This window comes from Myxine glutinosa, chromosome 6, assembly GCF_964187855.1.
Source record: "Myxine glutinosa chromosome 6, kmMyxGlut1.1, whole genome shotgun sequence".
NCBI lineage: Eukaryota > Metazoa > Chordata > Myxini > Myxiniformes > Myxinidae > Myxine > Myxine glutinosa.
In genome coordinates, this window is record NC_136266.1 from 68,888,490 (window position 1) to 68,909,213 (window position 20,724).

The 20,724-nt window shown below is 45.7% G+C and overlaps 1 protein-coding gene across 2 annotated transcripts in view; it reads right to left on the bottom strand.

Moving 5' to 3' along the window:
- Positions 1-293: 293 nt before the first annotated feature.
- NR6A1 (nuclear receptor subfamily 6 group A member 1) overlaps positions 294-20,724 on the bottom strand; it is a 51,592-nt gene continuing 31,161 nt past the window's right edge. Inside the window, exons 3-12 of one of the 2 annotated variants that reach the window (XM_068120282.2) lie at positions 15,708-15,791; positions 15,056-15,170; positions 7,327-7,427; positions 5,115-5,170; positions 3,748-3,998; positions 3,280-3,516; positions 2,892-3,143; positions 2,526-2,647; positions 1,544-1,738; positions 294-1,393 (exon numbers count right to left, since the gene is read on the bottom strand). In XM_068120282.2, coding sequence (XP_067976383.1) covers positions 1,305-1,393; positions 1,544-1,738; positions 2,526-2,647; positions 2,892-3,143; positions 3,280-3,516; positions 3,748-3,998; positions 5,115-5,170; positions 7,327-7,427; positions 15,056-15,170; positions 15,708-15,791 — 1,502 coding nt within the window. In that variant the 3' untranslated portion in view covers positions 294-1,304. Of the gene's footprint in view, positions 1,394-1,543; positions 1,739-2,525; positions 2,648-2,891; positions 3,144-3,279; positions 3,517-3,747; positions 3,999-5,114; positions 5,171-7,326; positions 7,428-8,997; positions 9,156-15,055; positions 15,171-15,707; positions 15,792-20,724 lie in introns of those variants that run through there. The other variant, XM_078779972.1, reaches the window with a different exon arrangement.

Genomic DNA, 20,724 nt, shown 5'->3' on the forward strand with positions numbered 1-20,724 from the left:
GGCACTGCATCAGCCGGGCATAGTCAGCGCTTCCGAACAATGAAACAAACTCGGACACGAGCCGCATGTGAGACAAAGCAATATCCACACTATACAAACTCACCACACTATATCCAGGGAGCCTGACCTCTTAGCACACCAGCTATATAACTTCATTACTCTGTCGCTGTCTGCACCGAGATGTCTCTCCTTCAAGTAATGTACCATCCAATGAGATATTGTAAATGAAAAACGTGCAATCATATTCAAAATGACTCCATTTGCTCGATTGTTAATCAGCTTCAAGAGACAAATAATGTGGAATTCTCTTTATTTGATCAATTCCTGAGACAGAAAAATATGGGACCAAAGAGGGAGAAGGATAGAATGGGGAATATGCAGGACAGAGAATTCATGTGGAAAAGAATTGGGGTGCAATGAAAGTAAATGGGGGGAAAAAGGAAATTACAATCAAGTGTCAAAGGTCAGAGTCCACAAAGCAAGTTATTTTATTCCGTAATCTTAAAAATGAGGTTAATCGCACTAGTAATAATTCAAACTGTTGCTGGGTAGTGTTGCTGATCAACTCCAGGGTGAATGGCTCGCCGCATTCGGAACGTTCGTGTGGCCAGTTCCACAATCGGCCACCGGACATAATAATCGTGCATATACCAGCTGTATAGTTTACAAAACCAAAAACGCACCACCTTTAGGTACCACCGAGCCTAACTTGCCCGGTTCAGTAGTGAGTTGAGGTAGAATTGGACAAAAGGCAGCCATTGCTATACTGCCCTACAGGCAGCTGGTATTGAGGTAATCGTGCTATTTGTAGCGTTTACAGGTAAAATCTTCAGAATCAACTGAGGTAGATATCGGTATAGCAACGTCAAAGTTTAAAGTCAGAAAATAAGGGGTTTTTTTTTTTTCATATCAAGAAAAACTTCAATTCATTTCACAAACAACACTGATTACACTAAGCAACTCGAACTGCAACAAACTCCACACTTTTACTCATTAACGTCTATTAATGGGCGCAAGTTAAGTTTCTAACACGTGTTGCACCGATCGTTTTCTAACACTGCACTGGAATAAGTAGTTATAATCATCACAAATACCCATAACCAATGATCATGCTGGAACCAGCATAACTATTCGGTGAAGTAAAGCTACGTGCTGAACTTGTGAAATTAAACTAATCAGAAAGTGACATGAGGTAGACTTAAGGTCGAAATTCCTCCACTGAAAAGGATGGACCATACACATTCCGCATAAATGATTTGGTATTTGGTTCACCGTGGGGAAGAGGTCGGTTGGCTGGGGCGTGGCTAATCCGCTAGTGGGCGTGGCTTGCAGGAATGAAGCACGGCCTTTAACATGACAGGCAGCTGCTCCAAAGGAATGGACACCATTTTGGCTGTGAAAGCATGGAGGAAAGAAGAGTGCAAACGCTAATAATAAATCGATAGACTAAAAATTGGGATTTGAAAAACAATAAGAAGGAAGTGAAGAAATATGGCAGGTGAAGCGACGTGAGTGTGAATTGTTGGACGCGTGTCAAACTTACCAGCAACGTAACGGATTTCTGGGAGACACACCATGAGGTCAGGAAAGCGAGGTGAGGGTCGGCCACCTACTGTGGTTGCTCCTCTTACCCCAGGCATCCCCCCACCCCCTCCTCCTTGTCGCCCTTCAATGAACTCCTGGCACAGCATCCAATAGCGCTTGTTTATACTGGCCACGGCCCCGAGTCCCGGGACTTCTGATTGGTTGATATGGGGTGGGAAGGGGGAGAGAGTTAAAATGGGATCTTTTTGTCATTTAAAAAAATTAATCGTGTACCCTTTTATCACGAAGTAAAATGTAAATAAAGATTTGCATTTGGGAGCCATAACAGTCAAAATCATAATAATAATGGATGGTCATAAGGTTTTACTTTTGTTTGAGGTTTTACTTCAAATATCAATGGAATTTCTGTTGTTTTATTTTTATTTTTTCTAATTTTAATTTTTTAAAAATATTTTATTTCAAAACTATGATTTGCAATAATGATCATCCGTGAATGAAGTAAACCGAAAAATATGAACGTTTTGTTGCAAGGGCAAGCTTCATGGGGATGGACTCCATCCTGCAGAGGTAATGTTAAGCTGGCTGTCCAATTTGCACTCATCTGTGAATGTAAAGAGTGTGGAAAAGTGGGATTTGATATTTATCTTTTTATTCCTTATTTCACTTTCACATTAAAACACAGCTGAGTGAATCGTTCGCCATTAATACCGATGTAATTTTGAATTTTTTTCACTTCGGAATGCACGAATGTCCCTTAATGCGTCACCGTCGATCCTGCTAAACTCAGATCTTGTCTTTTCCTTCAGCTCTTCGATGTTTCTCAGATTGTCGACATAGACGGCTCATTTTGAATGCTCCTGCGAAAAGAAGCCAAGCGGTCCGTGGCCTAATGTTGCCTGGCATTTGCTACAATCTCATCAGCGCCCTAGTGTAGCCGAGGTATCTTTCACTTTTACAGGTTCGGGGTCAGTATCTGGCACCTTGGTTAAGCAAAGCGATGACTTTCATGCAAGCAAGCTCCTCGGGTGAAAGGCGCAAAGCCGACGTCCTTCTCAGGATAAACACCAGCCTTTCCGCCACCGCCATTCCTTCTTCGGGAAAACTGAATAACAGGAAGTTTTGGTACGAAACCTCACACACAATTACTGCACCCTAAAATGATCTGCGAAGCCACACATAACGTCAAAGCTTCACAAATACCACAGCACGAGGGAATTTCTATTGAATAATTCATCTGCCTACAGGACCTGTGACATTAATTGGGGAGAGGGAGGTGTAGTGCTCCAAAGTAACGCAGGGGATGTGTGAGAGAGGTCCATGGACCAGACAGGATTAATGAGCCTCACGTGGCCAAGTGCTGAGGGCTGGGGCTGTAGCCCTGAAGCCAGGCCGAGAGACCAGCGAGAGGAGGAGTTGGAGGAGGGGACAGCGAGCTAAGGAGCAGGAGTTGGGGCCAAGCAGCGGCGAGGAGTCGAGATAGCTCTCCAGGTCTGAGTTCGGCGTACAGAGGAAGCCGACGAAGCCAGCGAGCCTGACGAGCAAGCCAAGCATCAGCGAGGCCACAAATGGCACTTAAAACCTCCGTTCGACTTACCCCGCTGAGGAGGTGGTAAGAGATGAAGAGGGTAGGAAGTAGAGAAAAGTGGAGGGGAAAAATATGAATAGTATAACACAGCATATCATAAATGAAGAAAAAAAGTAGATGGGAGTGGAAAGGTTTCGGTGCTCACTCACCCAGTGGGGGGTTGCAATGGAGGGACGAGGGGCTCTGGTTCTTCTGCTGCTAAAATTTGAGCGACAAGAGGGTGAGGAGGAGAAGGAGGAGGCAGAGGAGTGATGGTGGAAGGAGGATGTGGGGGACGAGGACAGGGTGAGGGGTGGATAACTCCCCCCTGATTCAGAGTCGGCGGTGGAGGAGGAGCCCGAAGAGGGGTCAACCCTATTCCCCCACCATTTCCATCTGGGATACGCCTACAGCGGGGCAAATTGAGAGAGAGGGAGAGAGAGATATGATATGATGCTGCAATTATTGGTAACTTTTAAAAAAATCTTCATAATCTACCAAGCCATCAAAACAATAATTTTGTCAAGTTGTACGGCTACAATGTGGTGCATGATCTCGCGGCATTACTGAAATGTTTTGGTGCTTTTTGTGGTACATTGTAGTACAGCACTGAGATGACTACTGTACCAGAGCCTCACCCAGAGCTTGGAGTTGGAGCAGGAGATGGACGAGCACCCAGCACTCCCTCTCCCCCAACACAAGTGTTTTCTGCACCATCTCCACTCATAGAGTACCCATCACCATGGTAACCATATCCCGTATACCCCTCGCCTCCAACCGTGCTCCCCATAAAGGCATTGTCCAATAGCATGGAGCTGGGGCCGGAGCTGGGGGAGTCGTCGTCGAACTCCTGGCCGGTCATGATTCGCTCTATTTCATCAGCCGATATCTGAGGGGTTTAGATCGGGTACAACAACAACAACAACAACAACATGCATTTTAAAGGCCATTTGCCCTGCTAGAGCGGGGGTTAGCCTTGCGGTCCCCATGACAATCTTCTCCATTTTGCCCTATTTTCTGCATCTCTCCTTGTTAACCCCCTTGCCCGCATTTCTTCTTCCACCATCTTCAGCCAAGTCTTTCTCGGTCTTCCCCGTCCTCTACTTCCTTCTACATTCATTTCCATCACTCTTCTCAACCAGTCACTTTCATCCTTCCTCAACACATGACCAAACCATCTCAACCTGTTAGATCGGGTACCTTCAAGTTAATACAGAGTGGCCTGCCTATTGTTTCCATCCGAGCTGTTGGCCCATCATGTTGGAAACCAGCTTCAAATCCCACATACTGTACTAAGTATTTGACCGTTATTGACTACACGCCCTTCCTGGTGATAATGAAGGATGCTGCATTGAAGCAATTTCCAGAGGATTTTGAATTCACAGAGTTCGACCTGGAGAAATCTACATTTAAAATAACAGCCTTGGCCACAGGCATCAACTCCAAACCGACACAATTGCCATTTTGATTGGAAAAACAGGAAGCCAATTATCACGTTTTGTGACGACACAAGTTCTTTCATTGAGGAAATAAGAAACAGCAAGATTTTAAGTAATTTGTTTTGTAATATATGATTCTAAGAACATATGAATCTCGGCCAAGCTGTAAACTGTCACCCTGGTGCTCCGCATGCAGGGAGATGCATCAGTGTGTGTGCCGTTCAGCAGGACTCATGTGCCGTCGCTGGTTATTGGTGGGCGTTACAGATCCCACGGTATCTTTCGTGAAAGGGAGGAGAGTTATTGCCAGCATCCTGAACAAATTCCAAATTCCTGCACCTTCAGTCGATTATCCCACATCAAAGTGATGACCCATCGAGGATCGGTTCTAGTCTAGCAAGGTATATTGATTTACTGACACACCCTAGAGCTCTGTAAATAGTATGGGCCTCAAATGGAGTTATTGATGGTTATGGGTGATTGATTTTGCACTTAAAACCGGATGCATTGAAGTTGAACCGATAGCCATTCAACCAAAGCTTTTCGTTAAATCGCTCAGGTCATACCTGCACGGGACCGATGCTTTTGTTCCGACCTCCAGGCATCCCATCCTCTCTGATGGCTGAGAGAGACTAGGGTTAAACCCATACAGCTTGTCTCATGGTAAAAAGAACATACAACATTGTACAAATAACACAACGCTAGCCTCAATCACATTTGTGTGGAACAAAGCAGAAGACTATTCTTGAATAACAGCGCCTCCTCCCCGTGCCTGAACCGTATGGACCTCCAATAACCAAGACCTCCGCTCAAATCTGATAGATCTTTCGATCCAAGCCACCACTATTAACCCAGGCAATATCTGGTTCAGAGAATCCTTCCTACCACGACCTCCCTGAATTCCTCTTTCTCTCCCTGTCCTGGTTAAACGGGCCTGAGCCCCATCCTGGTGGCGGAGTTGCAGTTTGCATGAAGAACTGCATTTCTCACTGCTCTTGCCCCTCCAAACCCCCTGTCCTCCCAACAGTGACAACTCCATTGATCTATATCCCTCACCCAACATGGATAAATTTATAACCACCCATTCCAACTCCCTCTTCCTCATATATGGAAAATTCAATGCTCACCATACCAATTGGCTAGATGGCGGGACCTCTTCAAAATTATGCGCTGCTGCTCTTGCGAATCGTTTATGCTCTGTTCACCTTATCATTTGCTCTAGGTCACTGTGGAATTGAGCCAACATTTCAGCAATATACAAAAATAGTGCCAAAACAGATCGTCTTAACTTCAGATCGATTGCGTTACTTCCAATTGTAATCAGTCATGGAATCCATCAATGCAGTTAACATCAAATCCTCTCTTTTCTCCAACGGCCTAATCTTAGATCATTAGTTCGTTTTCAGATCCGATCACTCCACCCTGGACCTGTTACTTTTGCTCAACCATCGATGGAGACCCTCAATTCCGTACATGAGATAGATCAAGGCCGTCTGGTTATATTGAGCATTTGACCTAGTCTGGCACCGCACCTCCAAACTCTGCCTATGGCATCTAAGACCACCTCCTTAAGGCTTCCCAACTTCCTTTACTCTCGTAATCAGTGTATGCTCTCAATTTAATCCTCTCCCTGTCGTGCCAGTGTCGTAGACCCAGTTTGTTCCTCATCATCAACGATCTTTCCAATTCTATAAAAGTCCTCGTCTCTTTGTTGATAAATCTACCCGCTGCTCGAGAATCTTTCATCCTTCAGACAGACAGGCAGCAGCCTCTTCCCTCTCTGCAGATTTTGATAGAATCAGGAGCTGGTCAAACACTTTGAATATGTCTTTCAATCCTGAGAAATCTCACACGATGTCTCTCTGAAAGGATGATCTGGTGAACCTTGCCATCTAATTCCTTCGCAAACCTCTTGAAGAATTTCATTCACTCAAAGTTTTGCCATCACATAACCATCAGCCATAATATTTATTGGGAAAACCATATTTCCAAGTTGGCCTCAAAGCCAGTCACAGTCTGCGTATCCTCTGTCATGCAAAGCCATTCCTTGGCACATCTGAACTTTTGGCAACCAACAAGATCTTCATCTGCTGCAGTTTGATGGAGCACTGCTCTCCACTTTAGGATGGCACTCCTGCCTCACACCAAACCCTAAGCCTTCCTCACTCTCCCCCCCCCCCCCCCTCTTCGCTACCACCCCAGATCATCCTCAATCCTTACTCATGATCTCTTCTACCCTCAGTAAGCCTCCTCAAACCCATCCCTTCCTTTCCAGGTTATTGTGGTTTACTCCATCTCCATCTCTTTTGTTTTTTAAATTAAATTTCTGTTTCATCCCCGTTGGTCACTTCCTGTGTACTTTATCCAAGTGTCCCTCAGTTGTCTCCCTCTACCCTACTATTAGTGTGTCTCTACCCCTCTCATTCCCTTTACCACGATGTTCTTATTGTTATGTTCCGATCAGTTCTGTATTCTAGCTCTTCCAGGAGCCTCGACTTTGTATATAAAATATAAAAAATGTATTTCAAGGCTTGCTTTGAAAGCAATATCAATATAAAGTCTCACGATCACTGCAGTTTGTCTGCTACTAAAGTAATGATGTTGACATTAATTTTAGATCAACCTTCATCTGCGTTCTTACAAACAGCTGGCAAGAAGCTTCATCGAGATGACATTTCAGGTACATGAAAGCTCCAAACTAGCTCAATTGTTTGTGAAGACAAATCTTGTGCGACTGATCTTTGTTGCTCGTTAAGGGTCCTTCAGGTGAAACCATACCTTTGCGGTTCATTCCCATACTCAGGCATTTCAAGAGACGGCAGTACTGGCAGCGGTTCCGTTGCCTCCTCGACATTGCGCAACTACGCCCTCTTGCACACCTGCAATACAATTATTATTATTATTATAGTTTATTGCAACTATTCCATGAAGATATATATATTGTTGCGGATCCCCCGAAGCCCGTCGACGTACAGAGGGGGGGTTAAGCCCCTTTTCCCCCTTGGGTCTTCGTGTCCACGAGGCCGAGTCGCCACTCCCACAGTGAACGTGTAAAAGGGTATCGGGTCGATGCCACACGTACTTTTGGTACCCACGCTGCCACGAAAACGGGGACCGGACCTCGCACAAGCCACACTAATCGAATACGCCCGAGCGGTGTGCGTGTCACGTGACTCGTGCCATTACTTTTATTGAACCCGATTTGAGCGGTTTTATTCGTGCGATGCTAAGGCAATAGTGAAAGGACGGGAACGATCAAATAAGAGGAAGAACACGGGATTATTTATAATGTACAGGGCGAAGAGACACAGAGCAGGCACTTAAGCAGTTGTAACTTAATCCCAGACAAAGGGCCCACTCACTCATGCGGGGAAAAATGAGGAAGGAAAAGTTCGCGCGCCAAACGCGCCTTGCCGTCGGTCGCTCCCGGACAGCTCACCCGGCGTGGCCCTCTGGTGGTCACGGCACGTATGCAGGGAGCCCAGGTAGGAGGGTCGTCGGCGTCGGTGGCTCCGGGGTGGATCGTCTCCACACCGCGTGATTAATACAGGCAGCAGAGCGCAGGGCACAGGGAATTCGTGTACAGCGGCTATAACAAGCGACTCAATCCACTCGCGGTGGGCCAACAGCTCTGACGCACTCTCTCTCTCTCCCCCCGATTCTGGCTCTCACAGTCTCTGCTCATTCCTCGACTCTGACTTGTCTGCTGCTGACTTGTCCCCTGACTTGTCTGCTCCTGGGGCTCGAGGCAGGGTTTTATATAGCCCCTCCCCGGTCCTACCCGAATGTTCCAAGCCCCTCCTCTCGCTGCCGTTGTGAGCCACTTCCCTCGAGCTCTGATTGGCGGATCACGGCTTACCGGCCACTCCCCCTGCAGCTCCTCCCTTCGGCCTTGCCAGACTTGTTCCAGGCCGAGCACATGGTATTTCAGCTCAAAGAACACCTAACTCACTGGCCTGCTCAACACAAAACTAGCACAGGAAAGGACTACGCTTACATTTACTAAGAGATAACTGAACTACAACGAGGCTACATGTTGTGGTGCATCTACCTACGAGGGGGGACATCCTTTATTCACAAAACCGTAACACTACACCCCTCTCTCACCAGAGTCGTCCAGAGTCGACCCCAACAATGGAACGACCGGTAGAGCCTGGCATGCAAATTTAACCATTACTTTTAAATGTGACACATAGGTGTAATTCCCCTAGCATTTACTCTGACCCATGTGTGCGACATTTTTAACACTAAATATGCCCCCCCCCCTATTGCGTTGAGCAGCTACTCTAACAGATTCACACCCACAACTACCCGAGTATTTCCGGAATTTCAAACTAAACACATAGCCGGTGGGCACATTCTTATATTTACATGCACGTATATTTACAATTCTATGACCCAGGACCTGTACTTTGGGAAGAAATTGGAGGAGAGAAAAACAAAACGCACTCATTGTGGCACTTGCTGCTGGCATCTTGCATCTTGCGTCTTCTGTGTGCGGCTAACAAAACCGGCTGGCCCTGACCGGCATACAGGCCATATGAAGCATCAGGACCATCTCAGCTTACACATCTTCTTCATACCTGGCACACGATAGTAAACAATGCTTTTCCATTGGCCAGCATGGCCACTCCCACGTGGTCCAACTGCGTGGCATCAGTGCCACTCAAACAAGTGGTCCGAAGGTGCAAGATGATTTTGCAGCAAGATGCTGCACAGCAGAGGTGCGAGGCCACAAGGATTGTGGTCCATACATGTGACGTGGCAACGGTACAGCAAAAGACATGGCTTGGCAGCAAAGTGCTGCTCAGGTCGGCTGCACAGGTGTGAAACAAGGACATGGCAGCAAGGTGCTGCACAGGTGTGACGGTGCTGCACAGTTCGGCCTCCAAAATGGTCCTGGGGCGGGGAGGGAAGACAAGGCACAACAAGCAAAACGGAAAGGACGCAGTGGCCACGAAAAACAAGGTGACGAGGCACCACCATGCCTGGTGTGGTGCGAGGGACGAGGTAGAGAGAGCAGAGCAAACTCGTCCCTAGCTGTCCGTACCCCCCACCATTGGCTACACTACCCTAGCCCCCCTTGTATTTACAATCTGTCTCTACGTCTTGTCTCCCATATCCCCCTCTATGCCAAATTCGTCCCCAACTCCCTCCCAGGAAGGAAGGAATGGAACACAACAACGTCCCACTTACGTCGTGATGCGTCTTACTACTCAATCGGCCTACAGAGCCTCGGTGTGGAGCTCGTCCTCCTTGGTGAATGGCTGTGGATGATGCGAAGGGATTTCTCATCCTAACTACTCCACTAACATTTACTTTTAAACAACCCGGGGTCGTACCCTGCCAATCGGCCTCCCTTAAACTATGTGGTTCTAAGAACCCGAATTCCCATTGCCCACACTGTGGTGCCTTCCGAGTTTGGGTCTCACCCCCACAAATTTTTCACACTGTGCCCTCGCACAATTTCGGGGCTGGGTCGTGTGGCAATACAATTTTCCCACAGATGTCAAATTAACTATATATAAATGCCATTGTCTCTCCCTGTCTCTCTCTCCCTCTCTCTCCCCCCTTCTCCCTCCCTTTTCCCTCCCTCCCTCTCTCTCTTTGTTTGTATGTGTTCTATGCACGGCCACATCTTTTAAGTTGCAAACTTCAAACTCAGGGTACAAATACAACTTTGTGCGTGGGGTTACATAGGCCATGTGGCCCCGGTCTTCAACCACCAATTATTTTTTTAGGTCAACATAGACCAAAAGGTCATCATAGGCCAAAGGTCAACTTGGGTAGAATTTCTAAAATCCTCAATTTTCATCTCATTGATTTGAAATTTGAAGGGGATTTGCATATCCTGTCACTTAATTCAACCAACCACCAATTATTTTGAGTTTTAATGGTGATAAGATCCGTCTGGAAAACCCTCCCATCTATTTTCTCAACAATCCTCTCGAAGAAGTTCTGTCACTCAAGCTTTTGGGTCTCACTATCTACCATTATCTTTCTTGGGATAACCACATTTCCAAGCTGACCTCCAAAGCCAGTCGCCGTCTGGGCATCCTCCGTCGTGCGAAGTCCTTCCTTGGCACACCTGAGCTCCTCACCACATACAAAGCTTTCATCCGCAGCTCAATGGAATACTGTTCCCCCCTTTGGGCCGGTGCTCCTGCCTCACACCGAGCTCGGCTTCACGCTGTTGAAACTAAAGCGTTCACAATCATTGGTATCTCCCGGGATTAAGCTAACTCTGAGGGCCTTTCACTCGCTCACCACAGGCAGGTTTGAAGTCTTTCTGTCTTCTACCGACTCCTCTCCGGCCTAGCTCCCCTAGCTCTGCCTGTGCTCTGTCCGCCAAATATTCCTTCAGGACTCACAAGATCTGCCAGCAACCCTCTTATGGTTAAACTGCCAAAATCAAGACTCTCTGCTCACCTTCACTCTTTCATTCCCCTTTTCTCCCGCCTCTGGAACAAACTCCCTCACTCTCTTAAATCCCACACCTCCCTCCAGGTCTTCAAAACAGCTGTTCACCACCATCTCTTATCTTCACCCCATACAAAACCTTGATGTTTTCTACCCCCGTTAATACACCCCAAATCCTAAAATTCCTCGTGGTGTCCATTTGCTTTATACCGTGTACCTCTACTCCCCTCCCCTCCCCCCATCCCTCTCCCTTCCACAGATCTCCCGATGTCCCTGTTCTCTACTGTTATTGTGCTTGTGTGCTTCCCTCTCTCTCCCCATCTTGTCTCCCGCTCCCTTTATTATATGTTTTATGTGTGTTCATGTTTTTTGTTTAATGTGTTACCTCTTACACGAGCCTCGATTTTGTATTTTAAAAAAAAACAGGTCAATATAGGCCAAATTTCTAAAATCGTCAATTTTCATCCGACTTGAAATTTAAGAGGATTTGCACATCTGATCATTGAAATCCAACCACCAATTATTTTTGAGGTCAACATAAGCCAAAAGGTCAACATAGGCCAAAGGTCAACAACATATTTTAGGGATTTCGCAAGTATCGTTCTATGCACGACATTACTTGTTCTGACGAAAATTGAAACTTTTTGTCATATGTCTGTTTCGTTTGTATGTTTGTTTCTGTGTCTGCGAGTGTGATAACTCATGAACGCATTCAGCGAACGCATTTATCGGGGTTGGATATTCTTGAGGTTGGACAAATGTTAAGTGATTTTGATACAGTCTGGCATCCTGCCTTACTCTCCAAACTATCTGCCTATGGCATCAAAGGCCAACTCCACACATTAATTTTTGACTTCCTCTACTCTCGTAGCCAACGTATGGCACTCAACGGAATCCTTTAATCTCCTCTCCCTTTCAAGCTGGAGTGCCATAAGGCAGTGTTCTGGACCAGTCCTATTCATAATCTTCATCAATAATCTCTCTGACTCTCTGGAAAATACCCTTTGTGTATTTGCTGATGAATCCACCTTCTGCCATGACATCCCTCATCCCTCATCCTTCAGACAAGTAGGCTGCAGCGTCTTCCCTCTTTTCAGACCTTGAAAAAAAATCACAAGCTCATCAAACACTTGGAATATGTCTTTCAATCCTGACAAATATCACACTCTCTCTCTCTGAAAGGACCGTCTGGCAAACCTTCCTCTCTACTTTCTTAACAATCCTCTTTAGGAAGTTCAGTCATTCAAACTCCTATGTCTAATGATCAGCCATGATCTTTCTTGAGCAAACTACATTACAAAGTTGGCCTCCAAAATCAGCTGCTGATTGAGCATCCTCCGTGATACAAAGTTTTTCCTTGGCACACCTGAACTCCTGTCCACCCACAAGGCTTTGCTCCGCAGCTTGATGGAGTACTGCTCTCCCCTCTCGGCTGGCTCCCCTGCCTCACATCTTGCTCAGCTTGATGCTGTGGAAACCAAGGCCTTCAAGATTTTTAGCTTTTCTGGAATTGGAATTCCAGGTAAGGTGTTGTCATCATGCACCGTACGAATGTCCATTTGCTATTTCGACTTCTCTGGCCAAACCGTTGGGCCGATCTGGCTGAAAATTGGCAGCAAGGTTCTGCTCCTGACTGGTAACGGGGATTGCAAAGCTCGTTCCGGTCACGTGACTTTAAGTAGGTCAAAATGGCAGACTTATTAAATTCCTTCAAAAGTCTTCTCCAGACCCACCAGTCAGAATGCTACCACATTTAGGTTGCAACATTAGGCCAGGGCCCAGATAAGCTACAGGTTCAGTGCTCCTATTTTTGGAATCTCCCGCGATGAAGCTGAATCTTTAGGCTCATCATTTCACCATCGCCGACAGGTCGGTGGTCGCTATGTTTTCTTCCACCTCCTTTCTGGTTTTGCACCTTCTGCTCTTTCTGTGCTTTGTCTCCCCCAGGATTCTGCGGGGCACACACAGTCTACCATCAAACCCCTTCTGGTGAAACTACCTAAATCAAGGAACAATTCTCACCTCCACTCGCTTGTTCCTCTTTTTTTCCCGCCTGCGGAATGCCCCACCCCACCCCAATCCCTCCTCCTTCCAAATTTCCCTCCTGAGAGTTTCCTTCTTTTTCCATCTTGTCCACCCCATGCATCCTCTCCTGCCCCCATTCTTCCTTCCACCCATTGTTTCTCCGCCTCCTTCTGTCTTGGCCTCCGGCTCTGCTGTTGGTGTTTCCTCCCTCCCTCCCTCTCTCTCTCTCTCTCTCTGCTGTTCCTTTAGTCCTGTAATATCCTGATTCATTCAGTGTACTAGTACTAACTCTTCCATGACCCTCAACCATATATACCAAAAACAATCCTTTTGGTGAAATCTTTGCACCAGAAACCCCATTTTCATACTTGAAGACCTGCTGCGGACATGGGTATGGCCCAGAGCGAGATCCAGTCCCTGCCACCTGAATATGTGTCAGCCTTTGGCAAGGGAGAAAAGTTATTCCTTTTAAAATCTTTTTTTGGAGAGTGAAAGTAAAATATTTTTTCTCATTGACTTCAGTGTTAATTTGATGTGCTTTCAAAACCCCAATCTCCTACTACGACCACTGTGCTTCGAGAGTGTTAAGACAAGGAAAGTGGAGGTCTAAGCTTGGTTTTACTTATTTCCATTATTATTTCACTTTCATTGTGATCTGGGATTTCAAAGTTATAATTAAAATGGCGTTTTTTTAAATGGCCTGTTTTGCTGAGTGGAGATTTTCTTTAACAGTGCTGTGCTGTATTTAACAAGAATGATCGCACTGTGGTCACAATCTGCAACACACAAAATATATTTTTCCCTCTGTCCACTTTCACCTCCTCGGTCATTCGGGATATGGGACTTATATTAAGCGCGAGTGAATTGGCTTTAATAATCCGGTTATGGGCTGATTGGGAAACCCGCATTTAAAGCACTCTTAAACGATGAACAGTGCAATTGGGAAACACACACACATTTAATGCGCTATTAAAAGATAAACTCCACACCTCTTATCCATGTCAGCCTCAGTCATGGTTATATCAGAACGAGCCAATTCGTCACACGATCATGGATTATTTAACACCATTATGGGGCCATTCGACAATTACGTAATGCTATTTTTGATAAAATCAGACATCCCTCCCACACCCCCATGTAATTCCACGTAACTAGACCAGACATCGGCCACAGGAGGTTTTGGGCCTTCGTCTTTCAGGCAGTGCCTGGCTTTTAACTGACCATTTGACTGGCATTCTAAGCCTACAATTCCACTTCAATCATGTATGCAGCCTATGGCTACTGGTTGCATCATTGCTGAGAGCATGGCAGTGGCACTGATGCAGTGCCCCCTGTAGGCTCGAGCAGTAATTTTTTCAGGGTGCCGGCGATAGCTCGCCTACTCTTCATGAAGGACACCATGGGATCTTTAACATCCACCAATAATGCTGGCAGACGGGATGCCAAGTTGAATGTCCATCCGAGCGACGGCACACGCATTGATGCCTCACTCTGCCTCTGAAACACCAGAATGACAGTTTAAGCTGGGCCGAGATTCAGACACAGGCTCGACAACTCAGAAACATCTTGCCAGCCCATCATTTCACTGAAGGTGTTATGAATTTGCATTTCGTTGAGTGTCCTCGCGACAACTCGCCTCTCCTTCCTGATAGACACCGTGGGATCTTTTACGTCCACTAAGTAATGTTAGCAGATGGGACACCCAGCTTAACATTCATGCAAAGGTTGACACACTTTGTGATTTAGCACCCTGCCAGGGAAACACTTATCTGATAGTTTATATTCAGGACAAGAATCAAATCCAGATGACACAGCTCAAAAGAAAGTGTGCTACCTCTGCACCATCCTGTCGGATCACTTACATCTGATACACAGGTTCAAGTATTCCTCCATGGCGTTAAAAAAGTTATAAAAGAATGTTTAAGTAATGCGAGTGGTCAACGGACTGCAGCTCAATGCCATTGGCCAACATCCTGCAGGATACTTGAAAGAATCGGTGAATAAATGTGCCATTGTGTCCGAGAGGAGCAGATTGAGAGATAGACATCGGAGATATACGTACCTGTATACCCTGCGGTTGCAGATTGAACGTTTGAAAAATCCCTTGCATCCTTCGCAGGAAACAATGCCATAATGCAAGCCAGTAGCTCGATCACCACAAATCAAACATAGCCTTACTGGAGGAAAGAATGATCGAGAGGGTTAAGGTAAATGGGCAGATGCAGACACATTACATAAAGGTCAAAGTTCAACACAATGAAGATCAAAAACTGTGTTGAAAAGGTATGTACATGTACATAAGAGAGCAAGGAATGAGTTTTACAGGGTTTAAAGCTTGCTTTGATGTAATGAAAGGTGAAAGAACGAACAAGGAGAGGAAAACAGAGTAAGCATGAAAGAGGAATGTTAATTATAGCTATAAACTCTGCAAACAGTCTATGAGGTTATGGGGTTAACTGTTGCCTGCTCTTACAAGACACAGTGGAGCCAGGGGGTATAGGGGCATCAGTGATCGATAAGAGGGCAGGGGAGATAAGGGTACATTTCTGCCAAGATACAACATGCTTCTCAACACATCCAATGTTAAACCCAAAAAGTAGGCATTTTTACAGTCCATCATCATTTGGTCATTAGTTATCCAGTTGATGTGTTGCTTTGGTTTTGTAGGGGAAGAGGACATAAAAGTTATGAGAAAAGAAACAGATAAATCCTACATGGAGAGCTTGGAGGTTTGTGGTCCTGTGGTTCTGCAGTAGGAGTGAGAGGGGAAGAGAGAGGAGTCAAAGGTGCAGGAAGTGCTGTTGAAAAGAGGAGAGATGAAAGAAATTATTTAAAATACATGCAACATGCACTTTATACTATGTTATGTTACATTCAATTGGCAAATACAGTGCTGCATTTTGTCCGACAAGATCGTGCAGAGGTCGCACACTTGCCCCTGAGCTGTCTCATCCAGCTTCAATTCCCGACCCGATTGTAAACTGTCAGATTGGTGCTTCGCTGATAGGGTGTTGCTTCGCAGACAAACCTCGGATGGACGTGTCACCTTGCTGAGAGTTCCTCGGATGGCCGCTAGGCTGGATGTCATGTCAGCTTGCATTCGTTGGTGGACTTTAAAGATCCCACAGTGCCTTTCATGATAAATGTGTGAGTTATAGCCAGTACCCTGAACAAATTCCTGCCAAAATCAACTTCAGTGAAACATCAGGTGAGGCCAGTTGTCGATTCATGAAAATTTTGGGTCAAATACTCTCCCCAGCCAAACACCACAATAATGTGGGAATAATTGGGGCCTTTAACCTACTTGGAGTAGCCGTATTAGTCATGGATACTTCACTGCATTTGTCATGGCCGCGGCCGGTAAACCTAATTCAACTGAGGTCGAGCGAAGCGAGATCAAGGCCGTTTATTCAGAGTATGTGAAACACCCTGCAATCCCTGCCTAAAGAAAATTGATTTTTTTTGGAACGCCGGCTGCATTTTCCATTTCATCATCATATAACTTTGTTTAAAAAAAAGTATCCATGGGTAAGCACTGCTGCGCTGAAAGTTCCCCATCAATCCCTGAAGCAGATGTGGAAAAAAAAAAAAGCAAATAAATGTGAAACAAGTGTAGTTACATTCAAAGTACACCGCCATGCTAAATAAATAAATAACTTATCCTCCAGCTCGCGACATTGCCAGTGTGCCTTCGGCGCCCGGCGGTGCCGCCGTGCAGAGCATGGAGACGGAATTGGGAGGGAGCGGTGTAAATTAGTTGATTGATTAATTGCGTAAATACACTAAATAAAGCATAATCGTAAAATAATTAATCTATTAATCAATTGGCTAATAGCATACTTTAACCAATCAATTAGTTGATTAATCAATAAATCAAAACTATCTTTTATAGCCAAATCACTTGGTCACTGTCCTGTCCAAATATAAGCTTCCTAGCTCAAAAGATGCCTGAGATGTTGCCCAGATGAGAAAGGAAATAAATAAGTAATTAATAAATCGATAATAATTAAGTAATTCATTGATTAATCAAAAATTAAAAATACTGTTTTTGCCAAAGCACTTGCTCACGATTGTGCCCAAATTTCAGCTTCCTAGCTCAAAGGATGGCTGAGATATCGCCCGGACAAACAAACAAACGGAGTGAAAACGGAGAACTCTCTTTCAGCATGTGACATCGCCGGGCCCCCTTTGGTGCCCGGTGATGATGTCATGCAGCTCCTAGAGATGGAATTGGGAGGGAGAGGTGTACAATAATTGATTGATTAATTGCCTAATTGAAATAAATAAATAATAATAATAACATAATTAATTTCTTAATCAATTGGCTCATAGAATACCTAAATCACTCGTGTTTCATATGAAGCTGTAACTTTTAGTAAATTAATTAAATAATTGATTCATAAAAAAAAAACAATTGATTACTTGATTAATCAATAAATAATTAATTAGTCAGGGGGCATAATCATAATTGTTCACATCGTTCCACAAGCACAATTTTTGGACCAGAGCGAGATATTACCATAACCTACCCATTTCTCGAGAGAGCCAAGCTGGTCTCCCTCTGTGGTGGCCATATTGGACAAATCCAAGATGGCCGCCATCGAAAGTAAGGCGTTGCAATAACTTAAGAACCAGAAGTAGTAGAACCATAAATAACACCACTTTGTATGGGTTTTTGAGTATTAGGAATCCATTTCTGGTGTTATTTTGCCGATTCGAGATGAAGACCATGTCATAAGGTCGCATTTAAAGACATTTTTTGACAACAATACATGTTTTTCGTCCATATTGGATCAATGAATACAGTGCCATGCTATGTTATCCAAACTTAATCATTATCAATGCATTGCAGTAATATACAGTCACATGAAAAAGTAAGTACACCCCGTGTAAAGTTTTGACTTTTTCAACATATTTCAACATACAGCTATTTTTTTATTTTTTTGTATACAAGATCGAGGCTCGTGAAAGAGCGAACATTAATCACACAGAAAGACAAACAGACACACAAAACAAATAACATCGGGAGCGGGAGACAAGATGGGGAGAGAGGGGGAAGGACACAAACACAACATTTGAGAGCAGGGACCGAGAGACATGGAGACATCGAGAGAACTGTGGGAGGGAGAGGGCTTTGGGGGGGAGGCATGGGAAGGGGGGGGGGGGGATGGGAGAGGTATAAAACATATGGACACTGCCAAGACTTCCAGGAAAGAAGTTGGAATTTCAAACAAGGTGGATCTGGGGTGAATTAGTGGGGGTAGAAAAGATCAAGGTTTTGGATGGGGGAAGATGAGATTTTTTTTATTTTTATTTTTTGTATACAAGATCGAGGCTCGTGAAAGAGCGAACATTAATCACACAGAAAGACAAACCGACACATAAAACATATAACATCGGGAGCGGTAGACAAGATGGGGAGAGAGGAGGAAGGACACAAACACAACATTTGAGAGCAGGGACCGAGAGACATGGAGACATCGAGAGATCTGAGAGAGGGCGAGGGCTTTGGGGGGTGGGGCATGGGAAGGGGGCGGTGGGAGAGGTATAAAACATATGGACACTGCCAGGACTTCCAGGAAAGAAGTTGGAATTTCAAACAAGGTGGATCTGGGGTGAATTAGCGGGGGTAGAAAAGATCAAGGTTTTGGATGGGGGAAGATAAGAGATGGTGGTGAACAGCTGTTTTAAAGACCTGGAGGGAGGAGTGGGATTGAAGGGAGTGAGGGAGTTTGTTCCAGAGGCGGGAGAAAAGAGGAATGAAAGAGTGAAGGTGAGCAGAGAGCCGAGATTTCGGCAGTTTAACCATCAGAGGGTTGCTGGCAGATCTTGTGCGACCTGTAGGAATATTTGGGGGACAGAGCACAGAGAGAGCTGGGGGTGCAAGGCCGGAGAGGAGTCGGTAGAAGACAGAAAGACCACCTACCTGCCTGCGGTGAGTGAGTGAAAGGCCCTCAGAGATAGCTTCATCGCGGGAGATTCCAATAATTCTGAAAGCTTTGGTTTCAACAGCGTGAAGCCGAGCTAGGTGTGAGGCAGGAGCACCGGCCCATAGGGGAGAACAGTATTCCATTGAGCTGCGGATGAAAGCCTTGTATGTGGTGAGGAGCTCAGGTGTGCCGAGGAAGGACTTCGCACGACGGAGGATGCCCAGTCGGCGACTGGCTTTGGAGGCCAGCTTGGAAATGTGGTTTTCCCAAGAAAGATCATGGCAGATAGTGAGACCCAAAATCTTGAGCGACAGAACTTCTTGGAGAGGATTGTTGAGAAAGTAGATGGGAGGGTTGTCCAGTCGATCTTTTCGGAGAGACATAGTAAGAGTGTGAGATTTGTCAGGATTGAAAGACATGTTCCACTTGTTTGACCAGTCTGTGATTTTGTCCAGGTCTTCAGAGAGTGAGGAGGCAGCAGACTGCCGATCTGAGGGAAGAGGAATGGAGCGGCAGAGAGTGGAGTCATCAGCAAAGAGATAGAGAGGATTTTCGAGAGAGTCAGAGAGATCATTGATGAAGACCAGAAAAAGCACGGGGCCCAGAACACTGCCTTGGGGAACTCCAGCCTGAACAGGAAGAGGAGATGAGAGAAACCCATTCAGGGCCACACGTTGACGACGACTAGAGAGGAAGTCCGCCAGCCATGCATGGAGATTTCCATGGATACCAAAGGAGGAGAGTTTGGTGAGCAGAGCGGGGTGCCAGACCGTGTCGAAGGCACGTGATATGTCGAGGGAGACAGCTCTAATTTCCTGTTTGGCATTGAGGACCTCCATCCATTGTTGAGACAGCAGAAGCAGCATGTCCAGAGTAGAGTGACTTGGTCTGAAACCAAATTGATGATCAGAGATCAAGCCATTGGAGAAGAGGAAAGATTTCATATCCGAAGCAATGATGGATTCCATGACTTTGCTGATAATTGGGAGAAGGCTGATTGGTCTGTAGTTGCTAGGATCTGTTTTTGCACCTTTTTTGTGCAAAGCGGTGATGTTGGCTGATTTCCAAGCAGATGGCAGTTGACCTTGAGCAAAAGAGAGGGTGAAGAGAACAGAGAGAGGGTGAGATAGAGCGGCAGAGCAGGATTTTAGGACCCGTGGGCTGATGCCGTCGGGTCCAGTTGCAGAATCAGAGTCGAGGGTTGACAGAAACTTTTCCACCTTGTCAGGAGGAAAGGACACGGAGTCCAGGAGCAGCAGGGTACGACTGGGTATGGTGGGTACAGAGAGGGATGGGTTTGGGACACAAGATTTAGAGGCAAACACAGAGTTGAGGCATTCAGCTTTTTCACGTGCGGAGTCAGCTGTGTAGCCGTTTGAGGTAAGGGAGGGGATGGAGGGGGAACAAACACCAGAAACGGATTTGACCAGACGCCACCAGGATTTGGAAGAGGGAGACAGATAAGAGAGTTCGGTCTTGAGAACGGAGAGATATTGTTTCCTGGCTCTCCTGAGGGTGGACACACACTTGTTTCGGGCTTTGTGAAAGGAAATGAGATTTCCTTCCGTTGGATTTGCTTTCCAGGAGACGAAGGCAAGTTGTTTCTGGGCAACAGCCTCACCACAAGATTCCGTGTACCATGGACGGGTGGAAGGGTATGACAACTGAAGACGAGATGGGATAAATCTGTGCATGAGAGAGAGCAATTTACTTTGGAAGAATTCCCAGGATGAGTTGATGTCAGAGGTGGTAGAGATGGGAGACCAGTCCAGATGATTGATGGCTGCTTGAAGACCGTGCC